Source organism: Dreissena polymorpha, chromosome 16 (assembly GCF_020536995.1).
Source record: "Dreissena polymorpha isolate Duluth1 chromosome 16, UMN_Dpol_1.0, whole genome shotgun sequence".
NCBI classification, from domain to species: domain Eukaryota; kingdom Metazoa; phylum Mollusca; class Bivalvia; order Myida; family Dreissenidae; genus Dreissena; species Dreissena polymorpha.
This window is the reverse complement of record NC_068370.1, coordinates 26,146,144-26,168,175: the sequence shown is the minus strand read 5'-3', so window position 1 is coordinate 26,168,175 and position 22,032 is coordinate 26,146,144. Positions and strand designations below refer to the sequence as shown.

Sequence of the window (22,032 nt, the reverse complement as noted above, 5' to 3'; positions counted from 1 at the left end):
TAAAATTGGTAATATATTAAATAATGCTAAACGCAATTTGTCAAAAGTGTTGCTAGATTCTTCGTTTAAAGCCTCCACGAGCCTGTGCCGTTAACTTCCAAGCAGCATATTAACTCCCATGTTCCCGCCATGTTATTGCGATGTTTTTAAAACCTTAAATGTGGGTCTTTCGAAATTAACAAGTTCCTAACTCGCCTTACCCTGAATTATGTATGGACCTGGAATGTGTCGCAGCACTCCTACCTAAATATTTTAAGAGACTCGCGAAAGTTGGGAGAAATTTTGAATTACCAGTAAAGCAGTTAAGTGTTACTGAAAGGTTTCCAATTTTATGGATTGTATTGCGTTGTGCGTGTGTGTATGCGTGTGTGTGGACAGGGTGGGGGTTGTGGAGTACAATTAGGAAACCCCACATGTCTGGTTTGTTGAACACAACCCAAACGCACATGCTTCTAGGATTGAACGCGACTTGGATAGGTGAGAAGCGCGTGCATCAAAAAAGAACAGCCGCGTACCAACAACGTCGCTATACGGGTACAGTTTCATAACGAAGAGAATAAATAAGAGTCTCTTTATAAATAGACACTTTTTATTCGACCACTCAGGAATACACAATTCTTAAGTGAGATGTAACCTTAAAATTGGAACGCTCGGAAATGATACATATACATAAAACTTAACAGAACAAGTTTAAACTTTCAAACAAGAGTGCCAAACTGTCACAAGATACGCCCGTTTGAAGGTTGTGGACAACTTGATAACTTTACCATGACCCATATTTGAACTTGACCTACATATCATTTAGACACAACTTTTGACCAAGTTTGGTGAACATCAGATGGAAACTACTTCAATTAGAGAGCGGACACCATGCTAAATGCTTGAAATGCACTAAGTGACCTCATGATCTAGTTTTTGACCTGGCATGACCCATATTTGAACTTGACCTATATATTGTCTAGACACAACTTCTGACCAAATTTGGTGAAGATTTGATGAAAACTACTCCAATTAGAGAGCGGACACCATGCTAAATGCTTGAAATGCACTAAGTGACCCTGTGACCCAGTTTTTGACCCTGCATGACCCATATTCGAACATGACCTAGATATTGTCAAGATACAACTTCTGACCAAGTATGATGATTATCGGATGAAAACTACTTCTATTACAGAGCAGACACCATGCTAAATGCTTGAAATGCACTAAGTGACCCCGTGACCTAGTTTTTGACCAGACATGACCCATATTCGAACTTGACCTAGATATTGTCCAGATACAACTTCTGACCAAGTTTGGTGAAGATCTGATAAAAACTACTTCAATTAGAGAGCGGACACCCATGCTAAATGCTTGAAATGCACTAAGTGACCCTGTGACCTAGTTTTTGACCCGGCATTACCCATATTCAAACTTGACCTAGATATTGTTTAGATAAAACTTCTGACCAAGTTTGGTGAAGATCGGATGAAAACTATTTGAATTAGAGAGCGGACACTGCTGTGGATGCCGCCTGCCCGCCCACCGCCATGGTGAAACTATAATACGTCCGATTTTTTAAAACGGCGTATAAAAAGTCCGAAGTCTGAAATGTAAGTTTCAGCAAAATACAGTGCACTTGACTAGTATCTGTATCAAATGTAGGTATGTTGAATACAATTTAATCCAGAACAAATTTTTGTTCAGCACTTCCATAATCATACACAGTTGGAAAGTAAATAACTACAGTTGGAAAGTAAATCACCAATAAAATAAGAAGGAATGCATTGCAATGAAAGCATACACATGTGCGTAAAGCTCTTACCAACACAATAAGACAAATAAACATTAACGATCTGACAGAAGGTACCAATAACACAATCATAATCATTTCACCTATTCGTTAAATTTCCGAAAATATATGGGCCTTGCTCTGTGAAAATGGGTTTAATGCATGTGCATAAAGTGTCGTCCCAGATTAGCCTGTGCAGACTGCTTGGGTTAATCTGGGACGACACTATACGCACATGCATTAAACCCCTTTTTCACAGAGCAAGGCCCATATCTGTTTTGTACTAAATCATCTTGTTCACCTAGTTTACTTTTAATTTTTTGAAACAAACAAGACTGAATAATAAATATTTATCATATCACCTCATAATAGAATTAGTCTATACCTATCTATAAAAAGTATGTAATCAAATTGAATTAATATAAAGAGATATTTTGAATAATTTACACAAAAAGCATATATATATAAGCACCTCTCTCTGTGAAAAAGGGGTTTAGTTCATGTGTGTTCCCAGATAAGCAGTCCGCACAGGCTAATAAACATGGACAACACTTTCTGCCTTAGCTGGATTTTCTTCAAGAAGGGTCTTCCTTTTAACATAAAATAAAAGTGTAAAGTGCCGACCCTTATTAGCCTGTGCGGACTTCACTAGCTAATCTGGGATGACACTTTACGCATATGCATTATTTCCCCATTTCACAAAGCACTGCCCATATACATAACTCGCATATCTGCGTAACTCAAACATGATATCAATACACCTAACAAGCACCATACATAATAACAAGTAATCACAAGACTCAGACATGAGAACCATGCCTAAATAATAACACACTCAAATAGGTGATAGACAGCATCAGTGTGTTTTTTCACCATTTTGGAATGGGGCCATCTGAAGTCCCTTTGGGCTGGGAAACATCGCTTTATTTTGATTAAAATTGGGATATTAGTGTTGTTCATTTTTTGCTAGCAAATACTCTAAAATTGAGAATACAAATGATAACAATATAATATTTACAAAGGTTCAACTTATAGAGCTGGATTTAAGATTATTTAATGTTGAGACTTAAACAATGTTTTTTTTTACCTTCCATGAGGAATTTGTAGGCCTCAATTTGGAATGGGTCCCACTTCTAGACCCAAATTTGAACGAAAAAAAACACACTCAGCATTGAGAACGGATGATCAATATCTCTGTCTAAATTAACGTTATATTATACGAGAATATGTCCAAGTTTAAGAACAGATATTACTTATAAAACATATATTTAATATTGAACTGACAAGATTTTACTAATAAATTTAAAACAAAAACACTATTAGTACTTACTGACAATGTTTAACACAAATAATACGTGCATGAATTGTGCTTTATGTTTGCAATTCTGTTGTTTTGAAAAGCGTGCAAGTGATTCATTTGAAGTTACATTAGCCATATTCAGACCATAACATACCATAATGAAAAGATCCGTATCCATTGGAAGTAACCCCATGAGATTAATGTAGTAAGCAGGGGAAGTAACCCCATGAGATTAATGTAGTAAGCAGGATTCATATCAGCTGTTCAATAAATCATGATAATGATGCATATAATTAAAGTAAATAGAACATGATTACAAGAATATGTCAATATTTTCAATCATTGTGTATACATGTACTCAATTTAAAAGAAAATCATGTTTAGTTACATGTATTTCTTTCAGGATCTATCCATTTATGAAAAAACAATGAGATTATTTGTTTAATGAAACCTTAACTGATTCAAATACCTATGTAAATGTCAGTGCTACTAAAAATGAATGCACTCATTACAGTTTTGATAAATAGTACATCAAAACAGTGAAAAAATGATGCTACTTAAGAGATTAACTAGCAGAACACGGTATATTCCTTGACTTTTCTATGACATATAACCTACTGTAAGACAATAAGCTGTGATTTATTTTTCTTATACACATTATAATTTGTATGAAAAAACTAATAACATTATGCTTCAGATTTTGCTGGGAATGTGTTAAACCTTAATTGGAATAAAATGAATAACAAGGGACAAAATTGTCACAAAAGCAGGTTTTCAATGTTAAGAGTCTGATAAAGGGAGACAATTCAAGCTGAACTGATTTTTTATAATTAACCCCCTTTGTTTCAAAATAAATATACTTTTATTCGTGGCGACCTTGACCTTGGAGATATTGACGTAATTCTTTTGTGCGACACATCGTCCCATGATGGTGAAAAAATGTGCGAAATAATTTTAAAATCTCACAATGAACAACAAAGTTATGGCTCGGACAAGCTTGTTCCGCCAGACCGCCCGCCCGCCAACATTTGCCAATCTAATAACCAGTTTTTTCCTTTGGAAATCCTGGTTAAAAATGCAATGTGCATTAAAAAAACTATTCAAAAGAAAAAACAAATGTAAGAAATACTATTTTTTTCAAATGTTCAAACAATATATAATTTTTTTATTATTTTTAATCTGAAAACATAGAAAATGATGACTAACAAAATGCTGTTACATTATTTGGTAACTGCAAAAGGGACTTTTGAATATGTCATAGGGACATGCACATTTTGGACAATCCAAGTCAAGCAGCAGTTATCAATAAGTCAGCAAAATTTTGAGTTTATACAATGATGAAAAGTTGAACCATACAAACTGATATTTAAATACTCACAGAATATATTGGCACTTGATAATTGGTAAAATAGCATAATTCAGTGACTTAGACAAAGACAAAATCTTTCATGTGCTTTATAACAAGTCATTAGGCTAAAAAAGCTATGTGCTCTGAATTCATCAAATAATTTTGAGACTAAAGTCTAAAAATAAAGAATTGTCTTTAAACTGTTATTTTGTAAGAGCATACTTCAGTTCAATATAACATGGAATTTAACACCTCTTATCACACAATTCTATACTTAGAACAATATTTTTGTAACATAACCAACATGTGTAGTCTGTGTTTATTCCAAAGCTGAATATATTTTTTCTTGGTTCAAAGTCTACTCTTTATTTTTATGTCTAAGAAAGCCTGTGAGAATACAGGCGACGGGGCTAGTGATTATGCTGAGCTAATTGTCCCATGGACTTCTATGAGTGCTCCAGAGAAATATATATTTCAGCAGCACTTTAGGAAAAAGAGTTTAATTTGGAAACAGGGTTTAATGCATGTGCATAAAGTGTTATTTCAGATTAGCCTGTGCATTCTGCACAGGCTAGTCAGGGATATTTTCCACTTTTATTGTATTTCTTGTTAAATGGAAATTTCTTCTTACCAAATTTCATGATTAAGCAGAGAGTGTCATCCTTGATTTGCCTGTAAGGACTGCACAGTTCATGATTAAGCAGAGAGTGTCATCCTTGATTTGCCTGTAAGGACTGCACAGGCTATTCAGGGACAACACTTTCCTGGTTCATGGTATTTTGGTTCATGGTATTCTGGTTCATGGTATTTTGGTTCATGGTATTCTGGTTCATGGTATTCTGGTTCATGGTATTCTACCATCATAAGAAATCTCTTTTTAGCAACATCCAGTTTAAACGGAAAGTGTCGTCCCTCATAGGGTAGGCCTTTGTTGACTGCACAGGCTAATCTGATACGACACTTTGTCCACATGCATTGAAGCAAGTTTTCACAGATCTACACTCAACATTTTGATTTCCACATTGACATAAATCTGACCATCTTTTAACCCTTTGGGTGCTGGAACCGAATTGTGAAGGCCTTTGCAAACAGTTTGGATCCAGATGAGGCGCCACAGAACGTGGCGTCTCATCAGGATCTAAACTGTTTGCTATTCTGATAGTATTCTTTGAAAAGAATCGAAGAAAAAGCTAATTTTAGAAATTCAGCAGACGACATTTTAGCAGACGACAAATTTCCCAGCATGCAAAGGGTTAATGCAATAGCAACATACAGTCCTAACAAGCTTTCATGATAATATTACTACGAGGAAGAGTTCATCTCCTCTGAGTACATGTGTACTGCATCCACAAAGACTGCCACGTTGTCAGGGTTGACGTCCTTGTGTACACCGTGTCCCAGGTTGGCGATGTAGTGCTGGGTACCAAACCGCTTCAGCATCGTCTTCACTGCATTCTTTAGCTCATTCTGAAAGTTATGTTTACTAAAATGTTTTTGTTCAGCTCATTCTGAAATTAATATTGACACAAATGGTTTACTAAAGCTCATTCTAAAATTAATGCTGACTCAAATGTTATTGTTTTTAGATCAGTCTGAAATTTATGTATACTAAAATGGTTTCAATGAGCTCATTCTGAAATGTATTGTTACTAAAATGGAATTCTTTATATAGGATCTGGCACGAGTTGTCATATCATACCATATTTTATTAAACCAGTTTAGGAAATTTGTTAGTAAGAGAGCCTTTGGCGAGCTTACTAACGAATTTCCTGGACGAGTTTAATAAAATATGGTATGATATGACGAGTGTCAGATCTTTTTATCACATGCTTTTTTAAATGAGCAAATAAAATAAATATTTACGCACACATAATGATAAATACCGAATGTTGTTTACATTTCATGAAGTCATCGGACGTTTCAACGTCATTTCAGCAAAACGACAAAATGCGATTGGTCAATAAACGCAAACTAAGCCAAAGAAAACGCTAAAAAATGTTGTATAACACATGTGTAATATAAAAAAATATGTAATGGTTGTGATAAAGCTTATTCTGCAAATAAAGTTGACTCAAATGGTTTTCTTTAGCTCATTATAAAATTTCTTCAGCTCATTCTGAAATGTATGGTTACTAAATTGGTATTCTATAAACTCATTCTGAAATTCATGTTGACTCAAATGGTTTTCTTTAGATCATCTTAAATGTATGGTTATTAAATTGTTTTTTTTGGCTCATTCTCAAATGTATGGTTACTAAATGGTTTCCTTTTGCTCATTCCATAATTTATTGAGCTCATTCTGAAGTGTATGGTTTCTTTAGATCATTCTGAAATGTATGGTTATTAAATTGGCTTTCTTGAGCTCATTCTCAAATGTATGATTACTAAATGGTTTTCTTGAGGTCATTCGGTATTTTTTTAGGCTAATTCTGAAATGTATGGTTACTGAAATATTTTTTCTTTAGCTCATTCTGAAATTACTTGAGCTCATAATGAAATGTATGGTTACTCAAATGATTTTGTTTAGCGCAATCTCATTCTGAAATTTATGTTTAATACCATGGTTTTCTAAGCTCATTCATAAATTTATTTTAACTTAATTGGTTAATCTTTAGCGCATTCTGAAAATTATGTTTACTATCATGGTAAACATCTACAATTGATGATTTAAAATAAAATCTGTTTGAAGCATAACTTATAAGCAGGGGTTTCCTTTTGGGAACACCTCAGGGGAGATAATACCCTTCTCCCTTACATACAGAAAGCACCCTTATTCAGAAATTCTTCCCCCATATATTCCCTTATGCATAAATCACCCCCTATGTACAAATCCCCCTAAATGCAGAAAGCAACCTATGTATTAAACCTTCCAAGTATAGAAATCAACCCTTTAATGGTGGTAACAGAAAATAATTGTGCATATATGTAGTAATTGCAATGTTATTAAAGTAAAACAAAACATGGTCAAAATTTCGACATTATAAATAAGTTTTGTTTGCAGATTATTACTAACGTTTAATATAAGAAGTAAATATGTAACACACTTTTCTCCAGCATTTGTAGCAAATACAAAACTTCCCTTAATGATAAAAATATCACAAAAGCTTTTTAATTAATTCAAGTATATTTGAGTTTACATTTTGATCAATTTAGGCTATCTGCAAAACTTTAAGTCTGTGTCACGGGTTAAGCCACTACTGTCAGGAAAGTTTTACTCTTCCTAAACAGGTCTCAAACACATGACCTGCTGACTGCAAGAACAGAGAAACTATTGATTACAAAGTCAAAACAATTAAATGCACAACAAGAGATGTGTTTGTCAGAATCACAATGTCCCCTGTTGCGCCGCTTTGAAATAAAATTTCAATATATCATTTGGCAGGTTTAGAAATTACCTCCCTTTTAAACCTTATTACTTCCCTTGGATTGTATTTAATGACTCTTGACCTTGAAGGATGACCTTGACCTTTCACCACTCAAAATGTGCAGCTTCATGAGATACACATGCATGCCAAATATAAAGTTGCTATATTCAATATTGCAAAAGTTATGGCCAATGTTAAAGTTTTCGGACGGACGCACAGACTGACAGACGGACTGACGGATAGTTCAACTGCTATATGCCACCCTACCAGGGGCATAAACATGTTATAACAGTTAAGAACTTATAATAAGTTGTTAATATAATTTAACATGTTTGTCACAGAAATCATATGAAATCAATACCATGTCACATACAGTATGGGTGTACAGAAAATCTGCCCAACCACCCACCGATAAATGGTGCGACTACTATTTGAGCTAATTGCATGTGCTTAAAGTGTTGTCCCAGATAAACCTGTGCAGTCTGCACAGGCGATCTGAGACAACATTTTACAAAAATGCACTTTGCCCCATTTTACTAGAGCGTGGCTCATATGCGTTTATTAAGGGACAAACAAAAATCAAATAAAACTCTAACATCTAAAGTGTGCCTATACCTCTGGTGCATATAACATGCATGGATCCATGTTTCCCTGCAATGTCACATTTTTGCCCGCAATTCGCCTGGAGAAAAACAAATAACAACAGTAGGGACATTATTTTTTTCCACATGCGTTCAGCTTTCTTTTTGCTTTCACTAGGCATACATAAGATGAGAAACAGGAATGAACAACTTCATCTGAAAATTTTGTTTTGCTTGCAATCTAAAATGGACCTGCGTTAGTTTTATTCTTTCACATTGAAAATTATTAGACTTTGTACTTCAGTTGAACGCAAAATGTGACAGAATACTTGCACATTTCACATATTTACTGTAGGCAACTCTATAGACTATATATTGAGTTAAACAAGAGCTGTCACCATAGGATGACTTATGCCCCCTATAAACGCTTGATAGCAGTTATGAGCTTTTTTCGAAACCTTAACGTAGATTTCGAAACCTAAACACGGACCCTAAGTTCAACGTCAAGGTCACATGGGTCAACATTTTTGTGCATATGTCATGGAAAGGCCTTGTCCTTATACACATGCATACCAAATATGAAGGTTATATCTCAAGGGACATAGAAGTAATGCGCATTTTTCGAAACCTAAACCCAGATTTCGAAACCTAAACACGGACCCTAAGTTCAACGTCAAGGTCACATGGGTCAACATTTTTGTGCATATGTCATGGAAAGGCCTTGTCCTTATACACATGCATAACAAATATGAAGGTTATATTTCAAGGGACATAGAAGTAATGAGCATTTTTCGAAACCTAAATGCAGATTTTGAAACCTAAACGCAGACCCTTAGTTTAACGTCAAGGTCACAGGGGTCAAAATTTTTGTGCATATGGAAATGCCTTGTCCATATACACATGCATACCAAATATGAAGGTTATATCTCAAGGGACATAGAAGTTATGAGCATTTTTTGAAACCTTAACACAGATTTTGAAACCTAAACACTGACCCTAAGTTCAACGTCAAGGTCACAGGGGTTAAAAAAAATTTGCGTATGGAAATGCCTTGTCCATATACACATGCATACCAAAAATGAAGGTTATATCTCAAGGGACATAGAAGTTATGAGCATTTTTCGAAACCTAAACGCAAAGTGTGACGGAAAGACGGACAGACAGACTGACAGACAGTCCGATCACTATATGCCCTCCTACCAGGGGCATAAAAACTTTTATTTCGGCTGCACTGAATGGAACGCCTTCAAAGTCAGAACAAAAGAAAGACCATAACTTGGTGCTTTAAAAGAAGATTGAACACTGCACCTGCAAATCGCTAGGTGTAGCCACTATGCAACCACAATTCAGTAGTTTATTTAAATAAGCTTCTGCTTAATGCATGTGTGTGAAGTCTTGTCCTAGGTAAGCCTGTGCAGTCCGCACAATCAGGGTGGACACTTTACATGTTTATGGATTTTTCATTAAAAGTAAGTCTCTTTTTAATATAAATTCAGTTAAGAAGGAAAGTGTCGTCCCTGATTAGCCTGTGCTGACAACACCAAGTTATCTGGGACGACACTTTATGCACATGCATCGAGCCAAGTTTCAAATAATATTTTTATTTATAAAGAATAAAATACCTTGCATGTGTGGGTTTTATTGTCCAGTCCAGAGATACGACATCATACCCACTGTTGGACAGGTCATCAATGGCAAAGTGGGCATCTTTTGCAAACACCACCTGAATATTGCAATGGAAATACCATTTTACACTGTCAAACTAAAGAGACCATCTGCATCTGAACACGTGATAAATCAGCCCCTGTTATTCTTTGATGCCAATATGTAACAGTTACATTAAGTTAAAACCTTACTTAAAAAGAATTTAAGTCTTTTATTCTTTGATAACCATCGAAAAAAAATGCATGTCAATTACTTTTTTTTCTGGTAAAGATTATAACAGTTTCAACTGACTTTTCTTATTTTACATTTGACCTTGACTTGTGACCTTGACCTTTGATCTAAGAATTCAGTAATGTACAGCACCTTCAAGGATACTTGTAACTACTGCTTATTTTTTTTGCAAATCATTTATTTGCTTAAGGCTATGTTTTGACCATTGTCTTTCATTTAGGACAGTGACCTGATTATTTCCCATGACCCTCTGTCTCTTCATGCTATTAAAATCACTTTTGTTAGGTTATGAGAACATTTAACCAAAATGGACAATGTTATGCTCCCAACAGGTGACCTTTGACTTTGAATAACCTGACCTTAGGGCTGGAAACCTGTTTTTTTTGCAAGCAACACTATGTCTCACCATGCAAATCATATTGGTAAATTATTTAATCAAACTTCCAATTTAACCTTTGACCTAGAGCAAATGACTTTGACCTTGCACCTAGGGACCATGGTTTTGTGACTCCCAATTATCATGCTGATCAATCATGCCAAATAATTTATAAAAAAATCCCCATACTGGAAAAATTGATGCTCTACAAATGGTTCAGTGATGATTTCCTAAATTTGAAATGTGACCTTGAACTGCAACCTTAACCTTGGACTTTAGGACTGGAGAGACATGCTTATCAATTATGGCAAGTTATATGGACATCAATCCATGGAGGACAAAGTTATGCGAAAGGCAAGTGTCAAGGATAAGTTTTTACAAATTGACCTTTGATCTTGAATTGTGACCTTGAACCTCGCTCTTGTGGGTGTCACTCAGTCTAATCATCCTGACCACTTAAAATAACCAAAAAGCAAAGTTAAAAACTTCAGCTCTTACAGCTCTTTAAATTCTCTATCAAGCCTAACGATATACAAACTGTAAACCAAAGAGCCAATATTTATATCCTGGTACCAGAGATGCTACATATCTAAAACATACAAACCATTGGTACTGGCTCGATTTGAGCTTCTGCCAATTTTTCCTTGGTTCGATATGCAATGTCTTTAAGGTATGGCAAGGCAAATTCCTGGAACTGATCTGGGCCCAATTCACCAGCACACGAGTCAAACACTTGGAGAATCTGTAACAAGTGGTTAAATAGATACGGACGTAAAGTACTCTGTCATTTGGTAAATAAGTAAATTACTTTTCATCACATAATAATATGTTTTGGCATTCACAACATCAATTACGCAAGTGATTTAACCAGATAAAGTTGCTTAACTTGCTTAAGTGGTACATGTATCAACTTTTCTATAAAGGCAATATTAAGTAGATGACAATTTTAAGAGTATTTAAACACATTGCCTTACAAAGAGTACTGTCAATGACTATCCTTGATAATCAAAATGTCCTCCAGTCATTTTCGAAAGCTCTGTTTACATAATCAGTCCCAACAAAGCTTTTGTCTGACAACTTCATTTATGTCAGAAAAAAACGAACCTAAATACAGAAGTGGCCTAATTTAAACGCTTATTAAAACGTCCATACTGTTTCAGCCCTCAGTTTCAGTTAACAGCAATTCTTTATGAGTTATGCCCAAAAAAAGTTTATAAAAGGGGGCTGAACGTCTGTTGTTACGATATTGTTACCGAAATATGAGGAGGCTCTAGTGCAATGATTGTTAATATGTCTGAAGATTTTCAGCTCTATAGCAGCAATATTTTTTGAGTTATAGGTAAAACAAGTTTAAAACGCATTTTCTTTTAAATGGGTTTTAGATACCAATGAAACAAGTGAAAAAATGCAAATTTGTCTTGAACAATAGGGTATAACTCATGTTATGTTGAAAAGCAACCAACCCAAAAATAGAGGTGTGCAAGCTCATATGCTGGTTTTTATGTTTGTTAAATATCAGCCCAGGGCCTAGCAGCAATACTTTTTGAATACCTCAAACATAAGTTGAAAAAGATTAATTTTTTGGTAGGAAAGGGGCAATCAATACTGTTATGCATAAAACATTGGAACCAAAGTAAGCATATGCACAAGTTCATAGTCATGCTGGGTAGTATGTTTGCACAGTTTCATCCCTACAGCACACTTGCTTTTTTAGTTCGAAACAAAACATGAAGGTCACAAAAACAAGAGTCAATCTATATGCTAATTGCTCTAATGGGTGAGGAAGCGGGGGGGAGGAGGGGGGCAGAGGACCAAAAAGGCGAGAAAAGTCACCACCCAGTTCATCAAAATTTGCATTATTGGTTTAATAAACTAAAATTAAAGTTTGGAGAGAATTTCCTTTTTCTTTACAGAAATAAACTTTGCTATGAAGGCTGAATTCGGCAGATCTACTTAAAACTTTGGGCTGAATTTGGACAGTAGTTACAAAAAATGCGCCCTGCTTCTATTGTTGAGTGTCTGTTAAATATTGAATTAATCATATGTTGCTTTTCACCTAATACTCTTAGCACTCTGCTGGTTGATCCAGTAAGGAACTTTTGGCTGCAGAAATGTTTTGTTTTAAACTTATTTATTTGAGTTCCATTGGATCAAAACCCTAACACTTATCAAAATGCTCTCAAGTCTTTTCCCTGGGTAGAACCAATACTTGGTGTCTATGGGGGAGATCTTAAGAATGCTCAAACACTGGGGATCAAACTCATGACATCCCAAACACAAATTTTTGGCTCACTGTTATTCTTTTTGCACTCACCTGGGCACCAGCCTTCACCTGTCCAACCAGATAGTCTACCACCTTCTCACACAGGAGCTGTAGCAGCTGCCTACTCGCCTCCGGGTATGTGACCAGCCACTTGCGAGCCTTGGGTAGGGGCGTGCTCGACCCCCCGTCCACCATGAACTTCATAAGGGTCCACTGAAGAGAAAAAAACAGGCTATATGCTTTGTGCGTAAAGTTTCATCCCAGATTAGCCTGATTTCTTAAGGGATGACAGTGTCTGATGGAAGGACAAAGTGGGTGAACAAGCCTGAGACACATTTGAGCCCAACTCTGAAAAACAGGGTTTAAAGTATGTGCGTAAAGTGTGGTCCCAGATAAGCCTGTGCAGTCTGCACAGGCTGACCAGAGACAACACATTCCGCCTAGACTTGAAATTCACTTAGATGATACTTGCTTTATATAAACAAGAGGGCCAAGATGGCCCTAGTTCGCTCACCTGAGGGGAGTCAGTTTATTCAATCTTTACCAAACGTCAAACTTGACCTAGATATTGTCCAGACAAACATCCTGGTCAAGTTTCATCATGATTGAACCAAAACTCTGGCATATGCAGCGATTTTGTTTTTGTAAGATTTGACCTGGTGACCTATATTTTGAGTAGACCCCCCTTACCAAACATCAAGCTTTGCTTACACAAATAAATATTATGACCAAGATTCATAAAATCTGAAACAAAATTGTGACCTCTAGAGTATTTACAAGGATTTTGTATAATATAATGAAAATTTGGGCAATGTAAGGGCAATAATTATGGCATTAATTATGTGATATATATAAAACCAATCTTTTCACCAAGTTTCATGATGATTGGGCAAAAAATGTGACTTCAAGAGTGTTCACAAGCTTTTTTGTAAGAAAACTGCCCCCCCCCCCCCCCCCTGGCAGCCATGTTATTCAACTGACCGGAACCATTTTCAAACTCAACTCTCATTTCAAGGAATCAAATGTTCTGACCGAATTTCATGAAAATTGGGCCAAAAATGTGACTTCTAGAGTGTTCACATGTTTTCACTATATACATGTACATATAGAGAAACAACCCGCTTAGACCACTCGACCATCCGTGCTCATGCTATGAATGGATGTATTTTTTTCCTACATAATCAATCCTCGTAGTTTCCCAAAATATAACGACAACAACAGAACTTTCCAAAAAGATGCATATAATGGATATTTTGGAGCATGGTAAATGTTCAGTATTACTATTTCTCCACAAATATAATAACCAAAACGAAAATGTGCGAATCTGAAACAACTTTTTTTAATTTTGTCAATTTACCAAAACGTGAAAAGGCCCCTTTAAATGTTCAAGCTATTTTGTATATGCTAGGGCTAACACTGACAAATGGATGCACATACTTTCAACCAATGTACAAGCTATTTTACGCATTCTGTAAGTTGACTTGAAAAAAATCACTAAGCAATATCTCCTTACATAAAACTATAAGTTTTAATACCGGAGCTCCGGAGAAACCAAACAGGGGGCACTGTCCATTAAGGGCATGTCTGGTCATGGTAATGGCGTCCATCACGTAACTGAGGTCTCGCGCTACATCAGCATCGTGGCATAGCTTCTTCAGGTCCTCTGGGGTTTGCAGCAAGAAGTCAAAAATCATACCCTACAGAAGGAAATTATAAGTTCACGCAAATAATTGAAATATTGCTTTAGAAATAACAAGTTATACTGCCTATTTAAATAAACATGTTTAGAGAAAGCATTAATAGACAAGAAATTGTGTGATATTAGCCAACATTTTATGAATTAGCACAAAAAAGGAAAAAAATGTAATGGTAATAGATTAAAAGTGTTTGAACTTTGTTGGTTTATGTAGAAGTAAATTACAGAAACACTGAGACTTACAACTAAAGCATTTCAAACTATATACTCAATACTGGAATACCCTATTAAGAAAGAATCAATGTAAAAAAAATGAAAGTTGTATAAAATACCCTTACCTTCCCTTCTATAATGTCAATACCCATTCCTAGCACTTGTGGGATGACTAATATGTCGGAAAATATGATAGCTGCATCTAAATTAAACCGTCTTAGTGGCTGAAATTGAAAAACAAAAGTTATTATAGAAGTTGTTTCCAATTATATACTTTTAAAACTACACAAAAAGCTTCAAACATATAACACAATTGAATAATTCACTTAAGCTATGAAGAGTCTCATGCATTCAATATGAATCTGTTGGTTTGCCACATGCAGCTAAAACTTGTCCCCAGCTATTTAAAAACGTCTTTTTCCAAAAATCGTAATCAGAATTTTTTTTACATGCTCTTTGTATATAAAAAAACTTGTACCCTTCTAGCTAAACATGTGATTTTAAAAGCAAAACATGGAAAGTGATTTAAAATTGCACAATAATAGTACACATAATTGACATTAGTGCAAGCAATTACTTACCTGCAATGTAATCTCACACGCCATACTTGGGGTTTTCACCATGTCAAAAAATCCCACATTGTGCTTTTCCTTGAATTCTCCATATTCTACAATGAAAAAATAATGACAAGTTTATAAATTATAACTTAGTTTTATATTGGAATACATAGGTGATGACATGTACCTGATATACTCATTAACAGGTGTGTTTAACAAACAAATAAATCAAATCATAATGTACATGTAATACTAAAAAATGTTCATAATAGGATTTACAGCCCTTAGAATTCATTTCTCTGTATGTGTTAGACACACCTTTAAATAATAATTGACGTGAATGCAAATTTTTTAGATATGTATTGTTATAAAAATAATAGCGAGCAATGTTATATTGTATTGGTGGGATACCTGAGAATCCGCTGCTGACAGAATTCCTCTGCCCAGCTTAGTTCTGAGAAACAGCTTTCTACTCATAAACTTTTTTCTACCTTCTACAAAATTTCTTTTTATTGTTTCCACTTTCTACAAATCATTCTCCCCTTTCTTCAACATTCACTTCAGTAAACCTTTCTACTCTTGCACGTTGTTACTAACCAGGAAGGTATCTTCCAGCCTGTCTCATTAGCCATACTGGGACTCTTTCGGTTCTTTCTCCGCGAGCTGCTCGTAAAATCAAATCATTTTTAAGAGGTGGAAAAGCCTGAAAGTAAAAATAATTAATATGCCAATTTTTTTAAGTGATTGTAGTAGCAGCTGGTTGATTCGAATGCTAGAGAAGAATGAAGCTTTTAAGTCGATGCAATTTACAAAATGCTTCAATCAACAGAATTAATTAAAAATAGTATAAATTATATAATTAAAGTTTGCAAAAAATAAATGAGTCAAGTGTTCATTTTTATTCTGAGGAGACCTTGAGTTCTATTCCTGACGAATGAGTACATAAACATTAGATCTATCATTTTATTAAAACATTTCTTCCCTCACCATTACATGTATAATACCAACTATTTGATTATTTTCTTGTGTCCTATCTTAAAGCCACACACCTTGAAATGAAATAAATGTTAATCCAGGGCTTTAGATCAGGAAATTGGGAAGTGGCCCCATTCTTTCAAATTGGGAATTTCATGCGTGATAACTGCTCATTATGGGAAGACTGTGTTTTTAAAAGTTTTTGAAACAGGGTCTTTTTCATTGTGCAGAAGTATTAAAAGACACACCGTGGTGCATTCTTAAAGTGATATTATGGGCATCTAACAGTATAGGTGTCTATCGCAACCGTTGTTTATTTTTGGTGTTTTCACTTCATATACACTTATATTTGTTAATGCAGCATCAACATACTAAAACAATATCCCGGAAAGAGAAAAATAATCCATTTGAATATCAACCATACTTTCGTTTTGACAACTGGCGACAGAAATGATTTGATGTAAGATGTGAGTCTAAATGTAGTTTTCATGCAGATTCGTTCATACGACACAAAGACACAATTTTGATTTATGGGTCATTTCGGCTTAGAGGACTGGGTGAGTCATGTAAAATATTGAATATAATATATATTGTTTATAAACAACTGGTAGCAAGATGAGTTGTAGATAATTGGTCAGTTACCACATTTTTACTTATTCTTTTGACCTGTTAATTCTTTTTAGCTCAATTCGACAGTGAAAAATGCCCATAATATCACTTTAATCATATTAGAGCTCATTGCTTTCAATTTGGGAGCTGCCCAATATGTCTAAGTAAAAAAAAATTATTTTTTTTTTACAATATGGGAAATTCCTCTATAAATTTTGGGCTAAACTGACCTAATTATCAATTTGGAAGGGGCCACATTTCGGCCCCTGTTAAAGAAAAGCCTGTTATAAATACATATAGATGCAATTTGAAAGTGTGCAAAATTGTCATTAAATCTATAGCCTAGTTAGCAAGTAATTCAATTTTTTTTTTTTATTATTTTAAAAGCAAAAGTAGGATTTCTTTACGTCGAAATGGACGTATACGTCTAGAAATCCTTCTTTCGGTTTTAAAAGCGGTACCGTTAGAAAAATAATATATGACTTGCATATAGGCTAAAGATTTAATTTTATCTATCTCAATTAGAATATATCTGGTGGTTACAATGTAGAAATCCGTCTTTTTGCGCTTTAAAACTTAAAAAATAATTGCGTTTGTCAAAATTTACCTTTACATCAAGAAATCCTACTTTCGGTTTTAAATTTAAAAGAATATTAAATTACTTGCTAACTAGGCATTAGATTCAATGACAATTTTGCACACTTTTTATCAGAAAAGACAACACCATATGCTATAATAGTCTGACTACAACTTTCAAAGCCACTTTGCAAGCGGGTGAATGACATTATCTTGGGCATCGCTGATGCCTTTTATTATATGGATACAAAATGAGTAAAATATACTTGTAGGTAAGTGATTATAATCAGGAATATAATCGTAAATCTGTTCAATGCATAAATAATGAAATACCGCTTCATCCAAAAATCCTGTCCGAATACTACTCATATAATGTAACATTATAAAATTGCCCCAAAGATAATAGTACATATTTATAAATTAATTGTATATTGCAAAAAAAATCGAAGTTTCTCCATATTTGTAATCGTTCACCGATTCTCCATGGTAGCAAATCAAAGATCAAGAAAAAAATCATACCTCTGTCAATGTGGCTGCTGTTGACATTTTGCTACTGTTAGAGTCGCCTCCCTTGGACTTGGTGTATATATGTGTACGACCTGACACGTGCGTTGCGTGTTCTAAACGACAGACAAGCGGCATTCGTGACAAAGCGGAATGGCACGAATTAAAGGTATTTTGATTTGTCAAAGTCCCACGATTTCAAGTATGCCGGTCGTAACTATGTTAAAATATTTTTGAGTCAAATCCAACCAAAGACCTACTAAAATATTTACTGTAGATCTATATAATCTTGATCCACGAAGGATACAGTACACGTGTTTATAACGCATCTTGAAACTTTTTACATACAGTAGACGCTAGATTTTTAACTAAATAATAAAACATAATAAAATTAAATTTAAAGTGTCTTTCTCTTTGTATTATTGATACAAGTAATACTTGCTCGTCTGAAATATGTGACATTTTGCCAGTGTGAAAATTTACATTCGGCGATTGAGAATTAAAGGGGCCTTTTCATGTTTTGGTAAATTGACAAAATTAAAAAAAAGTATATGATATTTGTGAGAAAACAGTAATACTGAATATTTACCATGCTCTAAAATAGCTATTATATGCATCTTTTGACGATATGAAATTTAAAACCTGAACAATTGAATAATTTTGATAGTTCTGTTGTTGTCGTTATGTTTTGTGAAACTACGAGGATTGCTTATATAACGTATAAAAAACATCCTTCATTGGATGGCCGAGTGGTCTTAGTGGTAGACTTTTACTCCAGGACTCCAGGGGTCAGTGGCTCGAGCCCTGTAGAGGGTTAAAAAATCTTTTTCGATTGTATTTTTATTTTTTTACTTGAGCTTTTTCGATCCAATATTTACATTTATCAATATAACGTAATGACAAACTTCAATACTTGCCAATATCTTTGAAAAAGCCCCTTCAATATGTGACATACGTACTCGTGTCAGAATCCCGAATAGAATCTTGAACTAAATACGGTGTTACTGCGACAGATATGTATGCTAATGGTGTAATACATCAAAGTTTTTTTTATGTGATCTGTTAAGGTGTATTTAAGTATATATAAAGTCAACACATCCATAAAACATCTACAACCAATTATATATGCATTTTATAGTGCGCATAAATGGCCGATTTTCTTCGTAAAGCAAAAATGAAATTAATTTGATTGTGGTTTCCATTGGTATAGGTTGCGACATTTGGATGCAAATTAAATACTTTAACCCGTCGTTCAAACCGGGTAAGAGGAAAGACTTTGTACAAAAATTATTTAAGTAAAATAATGTAAGATATTACAGAGAGCTTAATGACTTAACACCACGCCATTAATAAACAATGAACGGTGATAAGGTTGTAATATTTGTATTTGTATTCAGTTCATAACTAAGTAACTCTTTCTTTTGAGTTGATAAATACCATACTTGGGTGACTTACTTAGTAAGTCGAGATAACGATATACATGTACACAGCTCGTGAAAAGGTACGGAATCCGGATAGTGCCATCTATAATCTCGCCCTTCTTTCATCAAGGGCGACACACGACACACGAAGCGATACACGACTTTTTGCGCGACAGTCGCGGCGACGCACGATATTTTGCGCGACAGTCGCGGGGACGCACAATATTTTGCGCGATACACGAAGCGATGCGCGATAATGTACCACCAAATATCGCCCTTGTGTATGTAGCCCAAAAAACGATACATCGTGTTTAATATATCGTGCGTCGCCGCGACTGTCGCTCAAAATATTGTGTGTCGCCGCGACTTCCGCGCAAAATATCGTGCGTCGCCGCGACTGTCGCGCAAAATATCAGGCGTCGCCGCGACTGTCGCGCAAAATATCGTGTATCGCTTTGTGTGTCGTGTCTCGCGTTCAAAGGGCGACGCACGAAACACGAAGCGACGCACGATATTTTGCGCGACAGTCGATAATTATTCCGATTCCGTAGGAATGCGATAACTAACTCGAGGTATAGACAGTAACAATCCATCAGCATACCGGCATAAAATCGTGTTTTCTGTTTGTCTGTTATGTCGTAACATAGTTATGTGTTTACCTTGTTATTTCGTTACCTATTAATGTCGTTATCTGGTTGTGTCGTTACCTAGTTACGCCGTGACATAGTTATGCCCGTACCTACTTATGTCGTTAACAGAGTTGCAGTAGTTACTTCGTTTACACGAGAAACCAACTCGTTCCGTCAATGAAGTCAAGTCATTCCAAGTCGCGGTACTGTGTTATTCATTGTTCTCGATATTTTGAAAACCCATTTGAGAAGCTTGACTTTGTCGTTGTAGTGAAGTGATTTCTTGTAAACACTTAAAACCATAAATGTAAGTGAAGTTAACAAAAGAGTGAGCGTGGCGTGTCGTATGCACGGAAATGACGTTAGTAGTAACAACGACGGGCCATATTTTCTCGTTCATCGAACTATCGAGTGTTATACATCATCGGAAAGTTTTTTTTATAAAAGTAATACTGTTCAAATCAAGACTGTATCTTACCTCAGCAATATTTAGGATTTATTAAAGTGATATTATGCGCATTTTTCATTGTTGAATTGAGCTGAAAAGAATAAACAGGTCAAAATAGTTAGTTAAAATGTGGTAACTGACCAATTATCTACAACTCATCTTGCTACCAGTTGTTTATAAAAATATATATTATGTATACATGTATTCGATATTGTACATGACTCACCCAGTACTCTAAGCCGAAATGATCCGTAAAACAAAATTGTGTCTTTGTGTCGTATGAACGAATCTGCATGAAAACTACATTAAGACTCACGTTGTACATCGAATCATTTCTGTCGCCAGTTGTCAAAACGAAAGTACGGTTGATATTCAAATGCATTATTGTTTCTATTTCCGGGATATTGTTTTGGTGTGTTGATGCTGCATTAACAAATATAAGACAAGTATATATGAAGTGAAAACACCAAAAATAAACAAGGGTTGCGATAGACACCGATTAACAAAGCATATACTGTTAGATGCCCATAATATCACTTTAATGTGCTGTCACCATTTTAGTTATGCCAAATCTGATCACTAAAATTTCACAGATGAAGAAAAAATATAATTGGTGTATGTTTGCAATAAAATGCAACATTATTTCCATAAAACTTAAATCTTTTTTTTGATAATATTGAGCTACACCTTAATGTAATACTGTAAGGTGGCGCTTTTTGCCACCAGTAAAACAAGATGGTTAGGGTATGACATCACATGTTCAGGCTACTTGGGAATATGCTGACATTGTTATTAGTAGCATAGATCTCAAACGTTTACCGACAAACCTTTACAACACTCTAGTGTAACCTTTAAGATCTGTTATCAAGTACAGATATGCCCGTACCTATTTATGTCGTTATCAGGAATATATTTTTTTAAACCCGTCGTTCATTATTTATTGTGTTGTAATTCCTTCAATATAGTTACACAGAGGAAATGAACCTCTCTTGGAAGTTAATTGTTTCATGAAATATTGTTTTAATTGATAATATATCTTTTTATAAATTTATATGATTAATAAAATAATAATGCACTAAAAATCATTAATACATTTATGTAAATTGAACATATTGGAATACGACATGCGCCGGCGCGGGAATCATAAAGCTGACATTCAGCACTTTATTTATAGTCTGTTTGGATGGTAACACTTTTATTTAGTGATTTTATTGTGAAAATTCAGCAAATTGTCTCATTTATTGCCTACCGCACAAGTTGACTGTGATGTAATTCCTTCAATATAGTTGCACAGAGGAAATGAACCTATCTTGGAAGTCGATTGTTTTATGAAATGTTTTAATAGATATATTATATTTTTATACATTGACATGATTAATAAAAATAAATAAAACTCTAGTAAACCAGCTATCAAAAAACATCATGCATTAACGATTATTTTCGTTCATATTCAAATGTCGATCGCTTTGTCAACAATGTAATGTTTTATGACGTTTTCGCATTG

At 34.9% G+C, this 22,032-nt stretch overlaps 2 protein-coding genes across 3 annotated transcripts in view; one reads left to right on the top strand and one right to left on the bottom strand.

Moving 5' to 3' along the window:
• The window catches only part of LOC127862417 (mediator of RNA polymerase II transcription subunit 26-like), a 312,703-nt gene that overhangs the window by 73,813 nt on the left and 216,858 nt on the right, over positions 1–22,032 (top strand). The gene's annotated exons all lie outside the window — the stretch shown is intronic.
• Positions 572–20,892, bottom strand: LOC127862424 (uroporphyrinogen decarboxylase-like). Of its 2 annotated transcripts, XM_052401541.1 has the most exons (11): positions 20,755–20,892; positions 18,046–18,146; positions 15,964–16,069; positions 15,391–15,476; positions 14,935–15,033; positions 14,436–14,597; positions 12,952–13,113; positions 11,242–11,379; positions 9,988–10,088; positions 8,400–8,466; positions 572–5,886 (listed from the first exon to the last, which is right to left on the bottom strand). In XM_052401541.1, exons 2-11 carry the CDS (start codon positions 18,070–18,072, stop codon positions 5,722–5,724), a joined length of 1,113 nt encoding a protein of 370 aa, XP_052257501.1. In that variant the 5' UTR covers positions 18,073–18,146; positions 20,755–20,892; the 3' UTR covers positions 572–5,721. The 2 variants fall into 2 exon arrangements, with proteins under 2 accessions (XP_052257501.1, XP_052257499.1); XM_052401539.1 differs by lacking the exon at positions 20,755–20,892 and having other exon boundaries at positions 18,046–18,183.

Bases quoted from the DNA above. Each gene is read 5' to 3' on its own strand.
- LOC127862424 (XM_052401539.1), bottom strand. From the start codon at position 18,168: ATGCCGCTTGTCTGTCGTTTAGAACACGCAACGCACGTGTCAGGTCGT. The intron at 16,070-18,045 runs GTATGATTTTTT...TTTTACTTTCAG, and splicing joins CAGCAGCCACATTGACAGAG to GCTTTTCCACCTCTTAAAAA. The intron at 10,089-11,241 runs GTTTGTATGTTT...TGCAATATTCAG, and splicing joins AAATCGAGCCAGTACCAATG to GTGGTGTTTGCAAAAGATGC.